At 40.8% G+C, this 19,841-nt stretch overlaps 1 protein-coding gene across 1 annotated transcript in view; it reads left to right on the forward strand.

Annotated features, from left to right (window-relative positions):
* BRINP1 (BMP/retinoic acid inducible neural specific 1) overlaps positions 1-19,841 on the forward strand; it is a 200,264-nt gene that overhangs the window by 160,965 nt on the left and 19,458 nt on the right. Inside the window, exon 7 of the mRNA XM_023223755.2 lies at positions 2,897-3,119. Coding sequence (XP_023079523.1) covers positions 2,897-3,119 — 223 coding nt within the window. The remainder of the gene's footprint in view (positions 1-2,896; positions 3,120-19,841) is intronic.

Raw genomic sequence — 19,841 nt, forward strand, 5'->3', positions numbered from 1 at the left:
AGTACCTCTACTTTTATTCAAGAAAGTTGGCCGGGAGCAGTAGTTCACTCCTGTAATCCCAGCACTTTGGGAGACCAAGGTGGGCGGATTACGGAGGTCAGGAGTTCGAGACCAGCCTGACCAATATGGTGAAACCCTGTCTCTACTAAAAATACAAAATTAGCCGGGCATGGCAGCACATGCCTATAATCCCAGCTACTCGGGAGGCTGAGGCAGGAGAATCGCTTGAACCTGGGAGACAGAGGTAGGAAGGAAGGAAGGAAGGAGGGAAGGAGGGAAGGAGGGAGGGAGGGAGGGAGGGAGGGAAGGAGGGGAAAGGAAAAGAAAAAGAAAAGAAAAAAAAGGAAAGTTAATGTATTTAACTCTTAAATCTATCTGGAAACCATCATTCTTAGCAAACTATCACAAGAACAGAAAACCAAACACCGCATGTTCTCAGTCATAGGTGGGAACTGAACAATGAGATCACTTGGACTCGGGAAGGGGAACATCACACACTGGGGCCTATCATGGCGGGGGGGAGGGATTGCATTGGGAGTTATACCTGATATAAATGATGAATTGATGGGTGCTGACGAGTTGATGGGTGCAGCACACCAACATGGCACAAGTATACATATGTAACAAACCTGCACGTTATGCACATGTACCCTAGAACTTAAAGTATAATAAAAAAAAATCTATTTTCTTATCAGAACCAAATTTGGGTTCATTGGAAGGCCTGTGTTCCCCTTTGGCATCCACAGAGCCCTCTGCAAGATAAGCTTTATGTTTTCCATGGGAGAAGAGTCCAGCTGTCCCAAACAGAACAGAGTCATCAGGGCCTATCTCCTGTCTTCAGCCAGCTCACTGAGTCAATCAGTGCAGAGTCTTGTGTCACTCTGTCAATCTCATGCTACCATCAGTTGAGTATTTTTTGTGTCTTAGGAACTAGTTAGGTAGATGCAGTCCTATGCCACTATGTCATTCTCAGAATTTGATTAGATACTATTATTCCTGTTAGCATATGGGGAAGCTGAGAGAATAAGGTTCCCACAGCTGTTCAGCACTCAAGATGTGACTCCAGCTCTTGCCTGGCTGTCTGTAATGAAGTGCCTGAGGTTTTTGTAGGAGTCAGAGACTTCTATTTTTTTTTAATCACCTTTTATTTACTATTTTCTCCCAATGTACTGAGCCTCGGGATTGCCTTTTTTATATGTCAAGAGAAAATATAGTATACTAAGTAAGAACACAGGATTTGGAGTGAGACTCAAGTCTTAATTCTCCTATCTACTGGCCATTTGACCTTGGGCAGGTTCGCTAACTTCTCTGTGCCCTAGTTTCTTTAAAATGGGGGCGCTAAAATACCTGCCTCATAGGTTTGCTATAAAATGTGGTTATATATGTTAGGTGATTAGCACTGTGCCTGGTGCCTGTCAAGAGCTATGTAAGCATTTTTAAAAATAAAATGAAAGCATAAATGCATAGTGTACCTAAAATGTCCTTGGAGGTTTTATAACATGAAATGAAAGTGTTAGGCTGAAGACTTATAATATTTATATAAATCCAACCATTGGCCTTTTTTCCTACAAAATCATCAACCCCTTGATATTTTTAATTTCCCAGGGATGGGGTGGTGATAGGGATTAGAATTACAGCGGATTGGATTATTAGATTGGAAAACAAAAACTCAGGACACAGGCCTGGATCCTGTCATGTATCAGCCACGTTACCTTTAAAAAATCATCTTCCCATTTTGGGCTTCGGTTTTCCTATTCGTAGAACAAGAAAGCTGAGCTAGATAATTTCTATGGATGTACTAAGTTGACATTCTGAAACTCAGCATCACAAACTGAGGCAGAAACGTTTACCCGCGAGACCCAAGAGTTTGTCACCATCTCTTCAGCTGGAGTTTTTTGAAATGTGAGATGATGCTAGATGGGGAACATATACAACTTCCAACAACACTGGATCACCGGGTGGGGAAGTTGGTCCATTTAAGTTCTCTGTCAAACCTGCAGATTACATCAAAGAGAAGGTTTCAGTTTGGTGCTAGCATGCCTTTAACACCTCTCTAACACTTGCTGATTTCCTGCGTTTCAACATGAGAGCAGGCATGGAAGTTTGATCATTTAGCAGGCAACAGTGTCTGACTAGAATTTATTAACATTGTCTTCATCATATTTATTTTTACAGCTACCATCTTCTGAAGGCATGCAATAGTAATTTTCTTTGAAGAATTCGATAAACATTTTGTTTTCGATTTTTTTTTTTTTTTTTTTTTTTTTTTTTGAGACAGAGTCTCGCTCTGTTGCCCAGACTGGAGTGCAGTGGTGCAATCTCAGCTCACTGCACATCTGCCTCCCGCTTTCAAGCGATTCTCCTGCCTTAGCCTCCCAAGTAGCTGGGATTACAGGCACCTGCCACCACCCCTGGCTAATTTTTATATTTTTAGTAGAAACGGTTTCGCCATGTTGGCCAGGCTGGTCTAGAACTCCTGACCTGTTATCCACCCGCCTCGGCCTCCCAAAGTCCTTGGATTACAGGTGTGAGCCACTGCACCCAGCCTTGTTTTTGAGTTTTAAGTAAAAAACAATGACTTGATTCAAATAACATGTTAAGTAAATGTAATAATATGCGAACATTACTATAAGGTTGATATTCCGATGCCAGAAGTTTGGGAAGCCCTGTCTTAAACAAGAATGCAGTATGCAGATTCCCTTCATAAGATAGCATAGTAGCTTTTGCCCTTTCTAGTAGGGGCAGGACAGACTAATGCAATGTTCTATGGCCCTCAGGAAAAAAAAATTATGTTTGTAGGACTGGTTTATTGGAAAGTGAGACTAAGCATTCGAGGCAACTTTAGATGGGTGCTATCATGCTTAGCCCTTCTCTCTCGGCCTTTGTCTCTCATTAGATGAGTTTAAATCATTTATGAAGCGCCTCCCCAGCAACCACTTCCTGACCATCGGGAGCATCCATCAGCACTGGGGCAATGACTGGGACCTGCAGAACCGCTACAAGCTCCTGCAGAGTGCCACGGAGGCACAGAGACAAAAGATCCAACGCACTGCCCGCAAGCTTTTCGGCCTCAGTGTACGCTGTCGCCACAATCCCAACCACCAGCTGCCTAGGGAGAGGTAAGTGCTACCACCACCTCCACCTCTGCAGGCACCTACCTGGCATGAGCTACATTATCTTGCTGCAGAGTGAAATGCAATGCAGATGGTGCATTTGCGGGGTGGCAAGCAGGACCCTGCATGGTCCAGACCAACAATTTTCTGGATCGCCTCTGGGTCCTCACCCACTGGCTCCACGTTGTTTCAGATTCCACATTGTTTCTTGAATGTACCATAAATTTTCAGCATCTGTGTTCTGTCTGATTCACCTGACTGAGAAGGGGAATTACCACTAGCCCTGATAGCTATATGGCGTTGTCCTGTTTAAAATATATTTTCTTTTTAATTTTAAAATTACTGAGCAAAGCCAATTTTAGTATCCCCGTCTTAATGGTGAAGAAACTGGATTAACTAATTAATCATTCACAACCTTATTTATGACGTCCTTTGAGCAGAGCCTGGAGTGAGCGACACAAATAAGGTACCTGTAGAACAAAATGTCAGGAGACACTCACTTGCAGGGTCACTGGGTGCAGGGTCCTCACCTGAGAGAGTGTCACCTTCGGTGCCCGGCTACCTTGCTTTCCCCCCTAGCCCCAGGCCTGTCCTGGATATACCGGGTATTCTGCTAGATGGTGGCGAATACAGAAATTGACAAGACAGGGCCCATGCCTCCACAGAATTAGGGTTTATTACTCGCTTAGGGACACACAAGGAAGGAGCCAGGATTTGAATCCAGGTTTTGCAGACTCTATTCTTCCAGAGCATTTCTGATCTACAGCTGGTAGTTCCTACTGTAGAGGGGCCTCCAGGGTTTCTAAAAGGGCATCACAGGACAGCAAAAAGGGTAGGTTGGGGCTCTCTCTCCACCCTGCTTCAGACAGAGCAGCTCTGCTCTTATTTGTTGCATATTTGGGGGTTTTACCTTCAATTTAGTTCTAAGAAAAAAGATCCACTCTTAAAAGAGTAAGTCCATTCACATTCACCTAGCATATTCTGTGTCAGTCACATATTTATATATATGATTGTTACCCTGTTGTACAAATCCGGAAATGGAAACAGAGAGGTCAAGTAATTTGTCCAAAGCTACAATGTAAATCAGTGGTTCTCACTGGGGGGGGGGGGGGGACGTTTTCCCCAGGGGACATTTGAAAATATCTCAAGACAATTTTGATTATCATAATAGGGGTTAGGGGTATTCGTGCACAGAGAGTTCTCACAACGAAGAAATATCTGACTTCAAAACTTACTGGTGCTCAGGCTTTAGCAATTCTGATGTAAGAGAGACAAGATGCCACTTATTTTAGGTTGATGCGAAAGTCATCGTGGTTTTTGCCATTATTTTTTAAGTTTTATCATTACTTTTAAGTAATGGCAAAAACCACGATGATTTTTGAACTAACCTAAATAAATCTATAAATCAAAATCTTATCCTCCTAGCCAGCCTGTTCTACTAGCACTCAACATTTAACAACAATGGCCGTCTTCTACAGCAGTTCATCCACCTAATTACACCGATGGGGCGCACCCTTTCTTCTCTTGTTTTTCTTGAGTCAGAGCTAATGCTGCTGTTCCCTCCATGAAGTCTTTCTGGACTGTACTAGCCAATATAGAAGGTTTCTTATTCTAGATTCCTACTCATCTAAAATCCTTTCCTTGGTCAGCATATTTCTGTCTCTTTCCCGCCTCATGAAACCTCCTCCTTGTACAGACATTCACGCTCATCACTGTTTTCCCCATTCCCTCCAAATTTGAGCCCACTGCTTTGCATCTAGCTTGTGATAATTATATTATTTTGCAGATCAAATAGAATTTCTTTTGCTAGTTTCTTGTTGCAGTGCTGCTGAAGCAGGGATTAGAAAAGGTCACAAACTTGCTTTCTTGTCAAGCACAACAGATGCTCAGGCTGCTACCACGAACAAGTCTCTGAAGAAGCTTCCTTTTAGATCCATCGCACATCTGCCATGAGACCCGCATTGAGCACTGTGGGAAATTCAGAAATGCACACAGGGAACAGTGCTGTGGAAGATGTCTTGTAGAGCAGGAGTGGGGAAGGGTTCTTTTGTCAATCAGACCCCATATGTATTAGTTTATGACAGTTGCCATAACTAAGTACCATGGACTCAGTTGCTTAAACTATAGAAATTTATTTCTCATAGTTCTGGAGGCCAGAAGTCCAAGATCAAGGTGTCAGCAGGCTTGGTTTCTTCTGAGGCCCCTTTTTCTGGCTTGTGGATGGTTGTGTTTTTCTCCCTGTGTTTCCATGTGTGCATCTGTGTCCTAATATCCTCTCTCTCTCTTTTTTTTTTTGAGATGAAGTCTCGCTTTTTCACCCAGGCTGGAGTGCAGTGTAGCGATCTTGGCTCACTGCAACCTCCACCTCCCAGGTTCAAGCGATTCTCCTGCTCAGCCTCCCCTTCCGAGTAGCTGGGATTACAGCCGTGCACCCCCACACCCAGCTAATTTTTGTATTTTTAGTAGAGATGGAGTTTTGCCATATGGGCCAGGCTGGCCTCAAACTCTTGGCCTCAGGTGATCCACCCACCTCGGCCTCCCAAAGTGCTAGGAATGTAGGTATGAGCCACCATGCCACCTCTCTTAAGAGGATACAGTCATATTGGATTAGAACTGACCTAAATGGCCTCATGTTAACTTAATTACTACTTTAAAGACCCTGTCTCCAAACACAGTCACAGTTTGAGGTCCTGGGGGCTAGGACTTTAACATATAAGTTTGGAGGGGTATGTAATTCAGCCCAGAATATTATAGGAGGTAGCTTTTGATCAGATCTTAAGTGAAGAAGCTGTGCATCCCAAGGAGCAATGAAGCTCGATGCAAATCTGGTTGAGGAGGGCAACGTTTCACCATTATGAGAATAAGATCCAAAGGTCCAAAGACATTGGGCAGGCATATTTATTAAAGGTGAGTGAAATCTCCAGAGCACCAAGCATCATCAGATATGCTAAGTTCAGGGAAGACTCGAGAGGATTTTAGAAGGAGGATAGCTGGACAGGCATTACAAGGGAAAAAGGAGGGACAAAGCTGGGTAATAGGAGTAATACTGGGGAAAGTCAAGGAGTCTGGATTTATATCCCACCATTAGTAAGCTGTGTGTCCTTGGGCAAGTCACTTCACCATGCTCAGTGCAGGTGTCTGCATCTTTGAATAAGTCTCTGCTCTCCTTTTGCCAGTTGCCAGGTGTAGATAGCTGAAAATGTTCTATCATCACTGAGTCCTTCAAAGAAAGAGCTCACAGTGTTGCCCTCTCTCTTCCTAAGGAGGAGAAAACCTGCCCTAATCATAATATTCTTCTCACCTGGAGAGGACGTCTGGCATTCTACCATTGGCGGGTAACTCAATTATATTAATTTGAGGAGTTTTGAATGCTTGGTACCGAGGGGTGGGAACACACAGACTCTAGGCTCTGTGGCCAATTCCTCTGAAGCCTTCCCAGGAGAGATGAACTTCCTTGGCCTGGCTGTGGGCTGCTTCCTGACGTCTGAATCTGAGGCTTTAATGAGCATTTCTCACACTGCAGGACACCTCTGTGGCACAGAGCAGTGTCAGGTAGAGGTGCTACCACTGAGAACCTTGGGCCACCTCTAGCTGAGCAAGCTGGTATTTGCAAATGAACTGATTGCACGGTTTCAATGTGTCTGCTTGCTGAAGTCTGTGGAAGATGAGTGTGCTGAGCAGGTGCCATTACTGCAGCAGGTGCCACAGAGATGTTTACTTATCTCACAAACAGGTGGCATTGTTAAGGTGAGGTGGGAGAGGGAAAGAAGGAACAAGGCCTTAGCCACACATGGACTGGTCCGAATCCTGGCTTCATCACTTACCAGACACAGAATTTTATGTACGGCCCTGCACCTAATTTGTGAAAGGGGATAATAACGCTTGCCTTCAGGTTAAGTATGATGATTAAGATTTTAAAATTTAAATAGCCTTGGTAAAGTGCCTAAATCAGTTAAAAGGAAGGGAGGAAGGGAGAGAGTAAGAGACAGAAGGGAAGGAGCTGTCACTTAGTATATGTATTCTAAAGGTCAGGCACTGTTCTTTAGCATCTTATATGAGATTAACTCATTTCCTCCTCACTTACCATTCCTATTTTACAGATAAAGGAACTGAGGCACAGAAAGGTTAATAATGTACACAAGGTCAATAAATGTTAATTTATTGTTACTTCAAAGAAATGTTAAGATTTAGATTTAGTGAGAGGTCAATTATAGCTAATTAAAACTTGGCTTCAGTACTTGCTAGAAACTTAATATTGGCTGGAAGACAAAAGGGATATTTTGGCTATCAATTGTTGTAAAACAATTCACCCCAAAATTTCGTGGCTCAAAACAACACTATGTTATTATCTACTATGAATCTGTATGTTGACTTGGTACAGCTGAGGGTATCTCTAGTTGGCTGGGGTTCTTGTCATCTGGGGGCTTGACTGGGCTGCATCTCCACAATGACACACTCTCAGAGCCAGTTGATGCTGACTGTCAGCTGGGGGCTCAGCTGGGGCTGTCGCTGGAGTACCCACAGAGAGCCTCCCCATGGGGACTGGACTTCTTGCAGCATGGCAGCTGGGCTCAGAGAGGGAGTGTTCTGAGATCAAATGGAAGCTGTAAGACTTATTCACAATTTAGCCTTGGAAGTCAGAGAGCATTATTTCCACCACATTCTGTTGGCCAAAAGCTTAACCTAACTTCAAGGGTGTGAGTATTGGGAGGTGCTGTTCATTATGGGGGCAGGGGACATATATTTTGGAGATGAGGTACAATAGAAATGGAGTAGAATTGGAGCTAGAGGTGAGTATCAGATGTAGGGAACATAAGATTAATAATAATAACAGCAATAATGAAGCAATAACAGCTACTTACTGAGCAGCTATTATAACAAGCAATAGAGTTGGCCATGTGTAAAGATTCTGGAGTTAGACTGCCTTGGTTGAAATTCCAACTTTGTCACCTGGTTACATTGTAAGTCTGGAGGAAGTTACTGAAACCTTGGAGCCTCAATTTTCTTGTCTGTAAAATGGAGCTAATTATAGTGCCCACATCATAAGGTTGTTTTCAGGATTAAATGCTTTAACCTACATAAATTGCTTAGGACCTTGAGTAGCACATGGATAGCACTCAATACATGTTAGGTATTGTTCTTATTTTTTTTTCCCCAAGCACTGGTATTTGGCATATAAATTTCTTAGCACTAAGTAATTAGTTACCCAATGAAATTGAGCTTTGGTGACATATATTTTTTATCTAATACTCATGCCATCTCTGTGAAGTAGATGCTCTTGGATCATTTATGGGTTAGGGAACTGATAAGGCAGATGTGATTAATTTATCCAAGGTCACTTGGGCAGGTAAGGAGCAGATGAGATTTATTTTGCTGACTTTACTGTTGGACTTGATGGTCAAGATCACTGTGCAGAGCAGCAAGAACCCATGTTGTCTAAGCAGTGTGCAGTGGCAGATAGGTGACTGTATTCGGTTTTGGGCGCCCTGGTTTAGCGTGTGGTAAAGCCAAAGGCAGGGTTTGCTGATCAAGGTTGAGGGTAGTAGACCAGCATTGAAATATATAGACTCCAATGTGCTGAGATGCAGGAAATGGCTCTCAACATGGAGCCCTGAATTAACTCTCAAGCCCAATCAGAAACCCAGAAAGACATATTCCCTGTAGATAACCAGAAGAGGCCGGGTTCGGTGCAGTCCAACTCAGCATATATTTCCTGAAAGCTTACTGTATGCCAGGCTTTGGAAGCATGAACATAAGTAAGATTCATCCCACCCCAAGTCCCGGTGCTTGTTGAGAGGACAGCAGCCAGAGAATTCCAGACCACACCTGTTGATGCGGGCCAGAACAGGCCGACCAGATATTTATTGGGTAATCATTATGTATTAGGTTCTGTTTGAGGATCTGGGGATACTGTGATAGATTTCTGTTAGCCTGCAGGAGAGTTGGCCCTAGAGTCAGACTGCAGCTGGACATATCAAGAAAAGGCAGGGATCCACAGTAAGATTCCTGTGGCTTGTCTTGCCACCAGGAGATCCTTACCCTGTGCAGTTAAAAAGGGAAAGATGGGCTTTAAGTTTGGTCTCAGCTATTACTGGACACTGAGACTTTTTAAGCCTTGGCTTTATCACCTATAAAATGGGTATAATAATTTCTGATTGCCTACCTCAGAGGGTCACTATGGAGCTCACCAGGGGTAGTGTATAAATTTGTGAACTCTGAATGCTGTAGAAAGGCGGCTATGCAATTGGGGTGAAGTTGAAGCGAAACACATCAGGAAGGGAATGGGAATGGGGCTGAGTTCAGGTTCATGGCAACATTTAATAGTTAACACTTCTAAAGCATTTACCATGCACCAGCCACTGTCTTATGGCTTTCATCTTATTTAATCACTGTAACAACCCTATGAGGTAGCACTAATTTATCCCACTTTATGAATAGAGAAATTAAGGCATAGAAATGTTAAATGACTTGCTGATTATTAAATAGCAGGTAGAAGACAGGATTCAAGCCCACCAGAATCCCTTCTTGTTACTCCTCTACTATTCTACCAATCCCCGAGGCAAGATGATCCAAGGTATTTAAATGACCTGCCAAGACTAAAAACTGCATTGCATAGTGGTGGAAATTGCCTGTCATGGCAAAAGGGAGATGAAGGAAGGAAGGAAGGGAGGGATGCAGGAGAGAAAAGGAAGAAAAAAAAAGAAGAGAGAGGGGGAATAAGGTAGAAAGGGAGGGAGGGAGGAGGAAAAGAAGCGCAAAGTCATCTTGGGCAACGCTGAATTTAGCCGGTTCCTGTGCAATTACATACATGTTTACTAACCACCTTATCTTCCAATCTTGTGTCAGCCACTGGAAGGCATTTAAAGATACAAGCAACTGTGCCTTCGTCCTCCAACCATCATTATCTAGCCTCTAGGTGTATGAAAATGCATTGTTTCGTGAAGCCAGAGACCTGAGTTCAAGTCCTGTTCTGCCCTGTGTGGGCTGGACTAAACCTATAACTGATACTCTGGAGAGCACTGGGTAGAGAAATCGTGACTTGCAGAGGTGGAATGAAGGTTGAGCAGTGAACAATTGTACCTCACCTTAAACTAGAGCAGTTCTTTAGCGGTTTTCTTTATGGAAATTCTGAATTAAAATTCATTCGAGAACATAAGGTGATTTTTCTTTCTTTCTTTCTTTCTTTTTGCTAAAACAAAAACAAGACTCAGTTATCTCTGAGGTCCTTCCCAACTCTAAGAGACATAACATTTACAGAGAATGAGAGTAATAGTTCAATTCAAGAATATTCGGAGAAGGTCATTAATTGAATCTTTGAGCAGCATTGCTTTCAGATGATGCTAATTAGTCAATTTTAATGAGTAGCTTATAGTTCAAACTAAAATCTTCTTTTGCCTGAAATTACAATGGCATTTTAACTAAGTCTCCCAGAGTCTACTCTAGTCACTTTCCAATCTATGTTCCATGGCAGTCAGAATTATTACTTAAGAAGCAAATTCAATCTTGTCACATCCCTGTTTAAAACTTTTTGGTTACTACTTACTGCTTTTAGGAGAAATAACAAAATCCTGAGGTGGCCAATAGATCGGCCATGATCTGGTTCCCACCTACCCCTTGGCTGGGTTCCACACCATTTCTTGACTCTCTCAGTGACAGGACAGTTCTGCTAATTTTATTTGAGTTAACTAAATGCCTAATTCAACCCCCTCCCCATAACCCTTCATTTCAAACGCTTCACTCGGGCTGTTCCTTGTGCTTGAATGTGCTTCCTTTTTTTTCTTTTGTTCTTCACTATGGTAGCTTCTACCTGCCCTTCAGATCTCAGGTTCAAAGATTCCTTCCTCAAGAACATGGTCCCTGCATTGAAAGTCTGTTTCAGGACTGATTTTATATACTTCCTTATCATTCTAATATTCTAATTGAACCCAAGTTCCAGTTTACCATCCAGTTTACCAGCATATCTTTTTTCTTTTCTTTTTCTTTTTTTTTTGGTTTTGTTTTTGAGACAGAGTCTTGCCCTGTCACTTCAGGCCGAAGTGCAGTGGTATGATCATAGCTCACTGTAGTCTCAAACTCCTGAGCTTAAGTGATCCTTCAGCCTCAGCCTCCCAAGAATCTGGAACTACAGGTGTGTACCACCATACCTGGCTAGCTTGTCTAATTTTTCATATAGCTGGAACCTCAGTTTATGTTGCCCATGCTGGTCTCAAACTTCTGGACTGAAGCGATAGTCCCTTCTTGGCCTCTCAAAGTGCTAGGATTACAGACCTGAGCCACTGCACCTGACTCCCATTTTCCCTTTTTAAATCTATTTATTAATGCCTATCTCTCCCATGAGACTATCAGCTCACTCGTATATCTTTTCCTATATTCTTCATAACTTTGTTCTTATAGCTTCCTACCACATGACCTGTCACACAGTAGCCAATCAAAAAACTTTGTTCAATGAATGGACACATAGATTATTTGCTTCTCTGAATGTGCCACAAAGGCATGTTGACATAATCTTCTGCAAATTGAGTTCCATGTTCATATATAAAGTGTATGTACTTTCTACATATGTTGAATACATTTAGATTATCTTCCTCATTCACAAATGAAGAAACTAAGATCAAAGGGAGGTAAGTGAGTTTTCCAGGATCACTCAGGGAATTTGGGAACAGATCATAACTAAAATTCAGGCCAGTAGACTGACAGTCCATTGTGGTAAAATCAAAACTGCAAATGGTGATTGTCTTCAACTGTCCTGAATCCAAATCCTAAAGTTATTGCTTGTTATGTCTATTACTTTGGAAAAACAGATACTATTCAATTCAATGAAATGAAGTAAAACTCCTAGCATCAAGTAGGTGCTTAAGGTCAGTGTGATTTGATATTTCTTCCTTACATCTGGCTATCACCTGGTTATTTTTAAAGATTAGAGTATTGTGAGGCAAATAAGATCCATGGAAGCTTAACTTGAGGGCAGACAGTAGAACTATTAGCATTTTCTGATGATTCTTGGTCTTTGATTTATTTTTGCTTCTCAAATTCACGTGGCCTTGACCCAGCAGTCCGAGCCTTAGCCAAGCACAATGTAATTATCCATTGTTGAGATGAAAATCTCTTGGGGGCATCAACTTCAGGCTCAGATGCTGGGGCTGTAGCTTCTGAACCCATGTCAGCTTTTAACATATTTCCTTCTCCATACAGTGTTTAATTGGTGTCTATAGAAAGACTCTGGCTACCAAGATAATCGTTATCTCTATTCTGACGACCCTCAATATTCACACTGATTTTGATTCTTCTCTGTGAACCCTGTACTTACTTGCCTCTGGATTTCATCTCCATAGACTCCTGCTGTGGGTCAGAGGGATATGGCTTCTTATATTTTATTGAACTCAAGTCAGTTTCAGTTTATTAGACTGACAGTCCTGGCTCTGTCATTTATTAGATGTGTGACCTCCAAAAGTCTCCAAACCTGAGCCCTCTGTTTCCCCATCTGTATGGTTAGGATAATAAGAATAGCTACCCCACGGAGTTGATGTCCTACTCAATTTATATGATATATGTAAAAATTCTTCATATTTGTAAAGAAATATACAGATATAATATTAATATATTCAAGGCTGGGCATGGTGGCTCATGCCTATAATCCCAGCAGTTTTGGAGGCTGACGCTAGTAGATCACTTGAGGCCAGGAGTTCAAGACCAGTCTAGCCAACACGGAGAAGCCCCGTCTCTACTAAACAACACAAAAATTAGCCCGGCATGGTGGTGCACACCTGTAATCCCAGCTACTCGGGAGGCTGAGGCATGAGAATTGCTTGAGCTTGGGAGGCAGAGGTTGTAGTGAGCCAAGATCACACTACGGCACTCAAGTCTGGGCAATAGAGCAAGATTCTGTCTCAAAATAATAATAATAATAATAATAATAATAATAATAATAATAATATTTTCAAGAGCACAGCAATAGTAGACCCTAGATATATGATGACAACACTTTCTATTTCCAAGAAGCGGATGTTTCTGTTGCATAAAATAAAGCATGAGCCTAACAAACAAAATGTAATCAAGAGAAACAAAAGAACTTAAGAACCTTAGGACATCAGACTCTCTAGTCTGACAAACCAAAGTGTGTGACTATCATTTACTATTGATAGTACTTGGCATAGTATTAAGGCATTCAGACTTCAATTTTCTATATAGCATGATGGAGAGAAAAATAGTAGCCAGCCTTGGAAAGCCAATAATAGAACACAGATGCCAGGGTTAGCACACAGTAAAATGGCAAAGCATGAGGCTCTTTATTGGACAGAATTGGAGACCAATAGTTTGTTGGTTAATTGAAAAAGTGAAGTTAAACTAGAAAATCCTAAAATGTATACATGCTATACATATATGAACCATTTTGTTTTAACTTAAAACATATAAATGCACATTTCTTGGTCAGCATCTTGAAGTAAAACCAAAATCTTGTTTGAGGGTGGTGGTATATTTTATTTAACATTCTACCAGTGTTCCTGCATAAACCATACCATAATTGCATAACATTTCAAATTTCGGTCTATTCAAAGTGGAGCAACAGCTTAGACTCTTAAAAAACAGCTTAAACATTTGTGGATTTTTTGTTATTTTACCTTTATGTAAATTGATGGTCATTTTTGTCAATAACTCATCTTTATAGAATTTCCCACTGAATTCAAATTAGTTTCCACAGAAAAAAGCAATTCACATTTCATTGATTTATTTTAGTTTTAATTTAGTTATTTTATAAGTTTTTAGCTATATTATAAGATATAATAATAGCAACTACAACAAGCATAAACAGGTTTGGGAATAAATGAAACTGACTTTCAGGTTGTGTGCTTGTTACTTGGTGGAAATAGAAGCATGTGGAAGTGTAACCGACCAGATAAAAGTGTTCAGTGCGCCATCAGCTTCACACACCGCATCTATCTGATGGGAGGAAGAGCCATTTTCCCAAAGTTACTTCATGGAGGTCAAATAGGAGAGCTTGTCCCACTTGACAGAGAAGCTCTGATTCCTAGTAACTTGCCACTCTTAGTGGAACAACTTGCTCAAGATCACCTATTACAGTAAGAAAAACATGATGGTAATAATAGCTAACACACATGGAACATTTATTACGTACCAGATACAGTTGTCGATGCCTTACATATATTAATGTGTGTAATCCTTACGACAGCCCTATCAAAAAGGTTCTACTCTGCTTCCCATATTATAGACAGAGAGTTTGAGTAGCCAAGGGAAATGCTGCAGGAGAAGAGGAGTGTGAGAGAAATTCATTCCTGCTGGGGAGACTGGAAAAAAATACTTTCCTCTGTCTGGATTACTTTATTCATCCTTTAATTTTCAGATTCATCCCTGATTTCTTAGGAATATTTGGTCTGACTCAGTGGACCAAGTTGCACCATCCTATTAAATGCCTTTACTACATCTTCTGTTTCATTTTTTCTAGCACTGGCCGTATTTGCAATGCAGTGTTTAAGCCCAGACTTCCCCTACTTGACCACAAATTTGGTGAAGGCAGATAACTTGTTTTCCTTGCTAACCAATGTTTCCTCAGTGATGGGTAAATTGCCTAGAACATCACAACATAGCCTTTGCTGCACTGAAGTGAGGGGACATTTCACACGGGAGCTGAGGGATGATTATGCTTTGTACTTGCAGTGAAAAGAATGATTTTCCATTAAAGAAAACAATGCGTACCTATGAAGAAGAGAGTGTGGGATTAATTTTATCCAGAAATGTCAAATCAGAAACCAGAAACAGGATATAAGTCAGGATTAAGTACCTGGGCTTTGGAACCAGAGGACTGAGGTTAAATCTTGGCAAGCAATGTGCTCAGTGTCCTCTGGCCCTGAGTGTCCTCATCTGTAAAACGAGGATAATATCTCCTCCACAGGGTTATTGAGAGGATCACCCAAGATACATATTCACTATTCCTAGCATGTAGTAAGTGGTCAACAAATATTAGCACTTAGGGAAATTGTCCTTATTGTTATTGAATACGGTTAGACCTTTATGTTGGGAAATTATGGAGGGATTGAATACCTAGTAGTAGAGTTTGTATCTTATCATTAAGGTGATGTGAAGCCAGTGGGAAAAATAATAGAAGGGATGCTGTGGTTTAGTGAATGTTCTCTGATAGCTATTAGAAAGATGAACCAGAGAATCAATGGGATCTCTCTTTTGGGTGTAAGAGGATTCAGTATTTCTTTTCTGTGCTGACATGATCTGTGGATCAAAACAGTGCTTTCCAAACTGGAATTGGCATCACAGTCACCCAGAGTACTTTCTGAACATGCATTCCTGGGCCTTGTGTCCAGGGTTTTTGATTCGGTAGAACTGAGGTGGGTCCTAAGTCCTGGGTGATACTGATGCCACTGGGCTAAGCACCATACCAGACTTGGATTAAGTATCTCTTCACTGCCTTAAATATGATCTCACCTCTTTCTATGCACTTCGTAGAAACTAAGCAAAAATGAGTTCCCCTAAGTGAATCTTACAGGACTTTGAAAAGGAGGAAAATATGGAAGTCGTATCTGTGTTTGAATAAGTTTAGAAAATGTTGAATTTTTAAAAATGCTAACTAAGGCCGGGCGCGGTGGCTCACGCCTGTAATCCCAGCACTCTGGGAGGCCGAGGCAGGCGGATCACAAGGTCAAGAGATCGAAACCATCCTGGCTAACGCGGTGAAACCCTGTCTCTATAAAAAGACAAAAAATTAGCCAGGCGCGGTGACGGGCGCCTGTAGTCCCAGCTACTCGGGAGGCTGAGGTAGGAGAATGGTATGAACCCGGAGGCGGAGCTTGCAGTGAGCTGAGATCGCGCCACTGCACTCCAGCCTGGGCAACAGAGCAAGACCCTGTCTCAAAAAAAAAAAAAAGCTAAATAAAGAAGAGGTCAAGTTGGCATATTTTTCAAATTTATTTGGCCATAGAATCTTTCTTTTTGAGGTTTTTCAAGAGACTGGGCTCCTCAAAACACAGCTTTGGAAAAGAAAGTGGTTTATACCAGATTAAGAAGCAATGACCCAGATTATTTGGTGTGATACAACAGGCTGTCATATTCCCTTGTTGTCAGTAGAGATCGTCATCTTTCAGTAAGTCTTCATTGAGTTGAGTTTCTAACACCTTCTGCTTAAGCAGATGCTAATGGCTTTGTCTCCTTGCAGGTACCACCTCTGCTGAGAGGTGGCAAGACTGCTAACCAGCAGCTGCAGAAATAACAGCAGGAAGGTGCTCCATTTCTGGTATAATTAGGAAATAAATTTACCCCATGTGGCTTAGGGACGTTCCTAATCTTAAAAAGTAAACTATCACCAAGATAAATACCTTATGTATAGGTTACTTTAAAGTCTGCAGAGGGCTTTCACACTGATGATGTTATGTGATCGGAATAACCAGTGGGTGAGCTAGAGTAAGGATCAGTGGATCTCCCCGTTTACAGAGGAGAAAACTAAGACTCACAGAAATGAATGACTTGCCCAAGATTATAAAGTAATACTCATTATTCTGTTGCCATCCTACATAGGCATAGGCCTCTTTTCTTGTCAAATAATATTTACATTAATATTTATACTGAATCTTCATTTATTCATTCATTCATTTATTCATTCAACAAATATTTAGTGAATACTCACTAGGTGCCAGGCAGGATACAAGGGGAAGAGGGGTGAGCAAGACAATGAGTGCCCCTGTTCACAAAGAGCTTGAGATCTAGAAGATAAGACTACCCAGAAGATAAAACTGGCCCAGAATTGGTTTTGCAACCATGTTTTACTTTAGAAACCTGAGGCTCAGGAAGGCTAAATGACCTAATATTATGAAATCATAAAATTTTGTACCTGAAAGAAACTTAAAAGATTGTCCAATCTATTCTTATCATTTTATTAAGGAGTAAAATGAAACAGAGTGTTTTGTCCTGAATTACTATGTTAATTTTTATTATGTAGCAAATTACCGTAAATTAAGAGACTTCATGTACATTTATTATGTCATAGTTTCCAGGGGTCAGGAGTTTAGGTATGGCATAGCTGGATCTTCACTTTATGCTTCACAGGCTGAAATCAAGGTGTTGCACAGACCAGGCTCTTACCAGTGGGCTCTGGGGAAGAATCCAAGTCCAAGCTCCTTCAAGGTGTTGGCAGAATTTAGTTCCTTGTGGTTGTAGGACTGAGGTTATTTTGCCTAGAGGCCCTTCTCCAGGCCTTGCACAAGGTCCTCTTCATCTTCAAAAGAATAAAGGTGCATGGAGTCCTTCTCACACTTCAGACTTTTCTGACTTCTGCCAAAGCGAGAGAAAACTCTCTGCTTCTAAAGGGAGACATCTGATTGGATTAGGTCCACTAAGACAATCTTCCTCTGTAGGTCAACTGTGTTATGTAAAAGAACACAGTCACCAGAGTGCTGTCTTATCACAGTCACAGGTCCTGGGACTAGAGCCTGGAACCTTGGGGAGAAGGAAGGCATTTTTAGAACATTCTCTAGTACAGTAGCATAGTTCGGGAATAATAGAATGAAAAAGAGATAACCTGAGTTCTCTTTGGAGCTCATAAAATACAGTGTTCTGAATATATATTGCTGTATAACAAATTGACCCAAATTTAGGGGCTTAAAATACCAATTATTATATTATGCTCCTGATCTGTGGGTCAGGAATTCATGCTGGGAGTTGCTGGGCAATCATGTTCTATGTGGAGTTGATTGCAATCACTTGTTCGGTTTAGCTGGCAGCGAAGCTGGCCTGGAAGTCCCCAGAAGGCTTCCCTCACATGTCTGAAGCAGAGACGGCCAGAAGGCCAGCCTCAGCTGGGCAGTTCTTCCTTTCCAAGATCTCTCTGTGTAGTCCTACAGCAGAGTGGCCAGATTGCTTAAAATGGATCTCAGAGGTACAAAAGGGAGTTTTCCAAGAGATAGGAGGTGAAAGCTGCCAGTCTCTTCAGGCCTATACCTATAAACTGTGTGAATCACTTATTACATTGGTCAAAGCTATGGTAGGATCTTCCCAGATTCAAGGGAATAAACCTGCTGTCTTTATGGGAGGAATAGCAAAGGATTTGTGGCTACCTGATACATAGAGTAGGTTTTTCATTTGTTCATTTTTTCCAGTGTAAAACATTAATTTTTTTTGCAAGCACTTTATTTTTTGAAAACAAATTTTATTGTGTTTATTTGAGGTTTACAACATGCTGTTATGAGATACATATGGACAGCAAAATGGTTACTATAGTGAAGCAGAATAGCATAGCTATCGTCTCACCTAGTTTTTGTTAGAAGAGCAGCTAAAATCTATTTAACAACAATCCCCAATGCTGTATTAATTCTGTAAATGTGTTCATCCTACTTATTTGCTATTTTGTATCCTTTGACCTACATTTCTCCATTTCCTCTCCCCCTACGAGCACAGTAACCACTATTTCCATTATCTATTTCTCTACCTCTGTGTATTTGAGCTCTTTTTTTCTTTTCCTTCTGCATTTAAGTGAAATCATGCAATATTTTTATTTCTGTGTCTGGATTATTTCACTTAGAATAATGTTGTGTAGATCTATCTATGTTGTAACAAACAGTAGGATATTACTCTTTTGAAGCTGAATAATATTATATTGTATACATATAGTCAGCCTTCCATACCTGTGGGTTCCACATCCATGAACACAACCAACTATGGATAAAATTTTTTTAATAAAATAACAATGCAATAATAAAAATAATACAAATTTTAAAAATATAGCATTATAACCATGTCATAGCATTTACATTGCATTAGGTAATATAGGTAATCTATGAATGTTTTAAAGTATACAGGAAGACATGGGTAGGTTATGTGTTTAGGTTATGCAAATACTATCCCATAAAAGAGACTTGGACATCATCAGATTTTGGTATTTTGTGGGGGTTGAGGAGCCAGTTCCCAGTAGATATGGAGGAACAACTGCATATCACATTTTCTTTATACATTTATTTGTTGATAGGTATTTAGGTTCTTCCCTTATCTTGGCTATTGTGAATAATATTGCAGTTAATATGGGAGTGCAGATATCTTTATCTGTGCTGATTTCATCTCCTTTGTGAATATACCCAGAAGAGGGATTTCTGTGTTGTGTGGTAGTTCTATTTTTCATTTCTTTAGGAACCTCTATATTATTTTCATAATGGCTGTACCAATCTACATTCCCACCAACAGTATACAAAGGTTTCCTTTTCTTCACACCCTCGCCAACATTTGCTATCTCTTGTCTTTTTTATAATAGCCATCCTTATGGGAGCAAGGTGATATCATATAGTGGTTTTAATTTGCACTTCTCTGATTATTAGTGCTGTTGAGTACCTTTTCATATTCCTGTTAGCCATTTTTATGTCTTCTTTGGAGAAATGTCTGTTCAGGTCCTTTCTTCATTTTTTAAATTGGGTTATTTGTTTTTCTGCTATTGAGTTGTAAGAGTTCTTTATAAATTTTGATTATTAATCTCTTATCAAGTATGTGGTTTGCAAATACATTTTCCCAGTCTGTAGGTTGCCTTTTCAATTTGTTAAATATTTCCTTTGCTGTGAAGAAGCTTTTTAGTTTGCTATAGACTCATTTATATTTGTTTTTGTAGCCTGAGCTTTTCGTATGATATCAAAACAATCATTGCTAAGGCCAATGTTGAGGAACTTTCTACCTATGTTCTCTTCTAGGAGTTTTTTGGGTTTCAGGTCTTCCAATGAGACCTTTTTT

This window comes from Piliocolobus tephrosceles, chromosome 14 (genome assembly GCF_002776525.5).
Source record: "Piliocolobus tephrosceles isolate RC106 chromosome 14, ASM277652v3, whole genome shotgun sequence".
Taxonomy (NCBI): Eukaryota; Metazoa; Chordata; class Mammalia; order Primates; family Cercopithecidae; genus Piliocolobus; species Piliocolobus tephrosceles.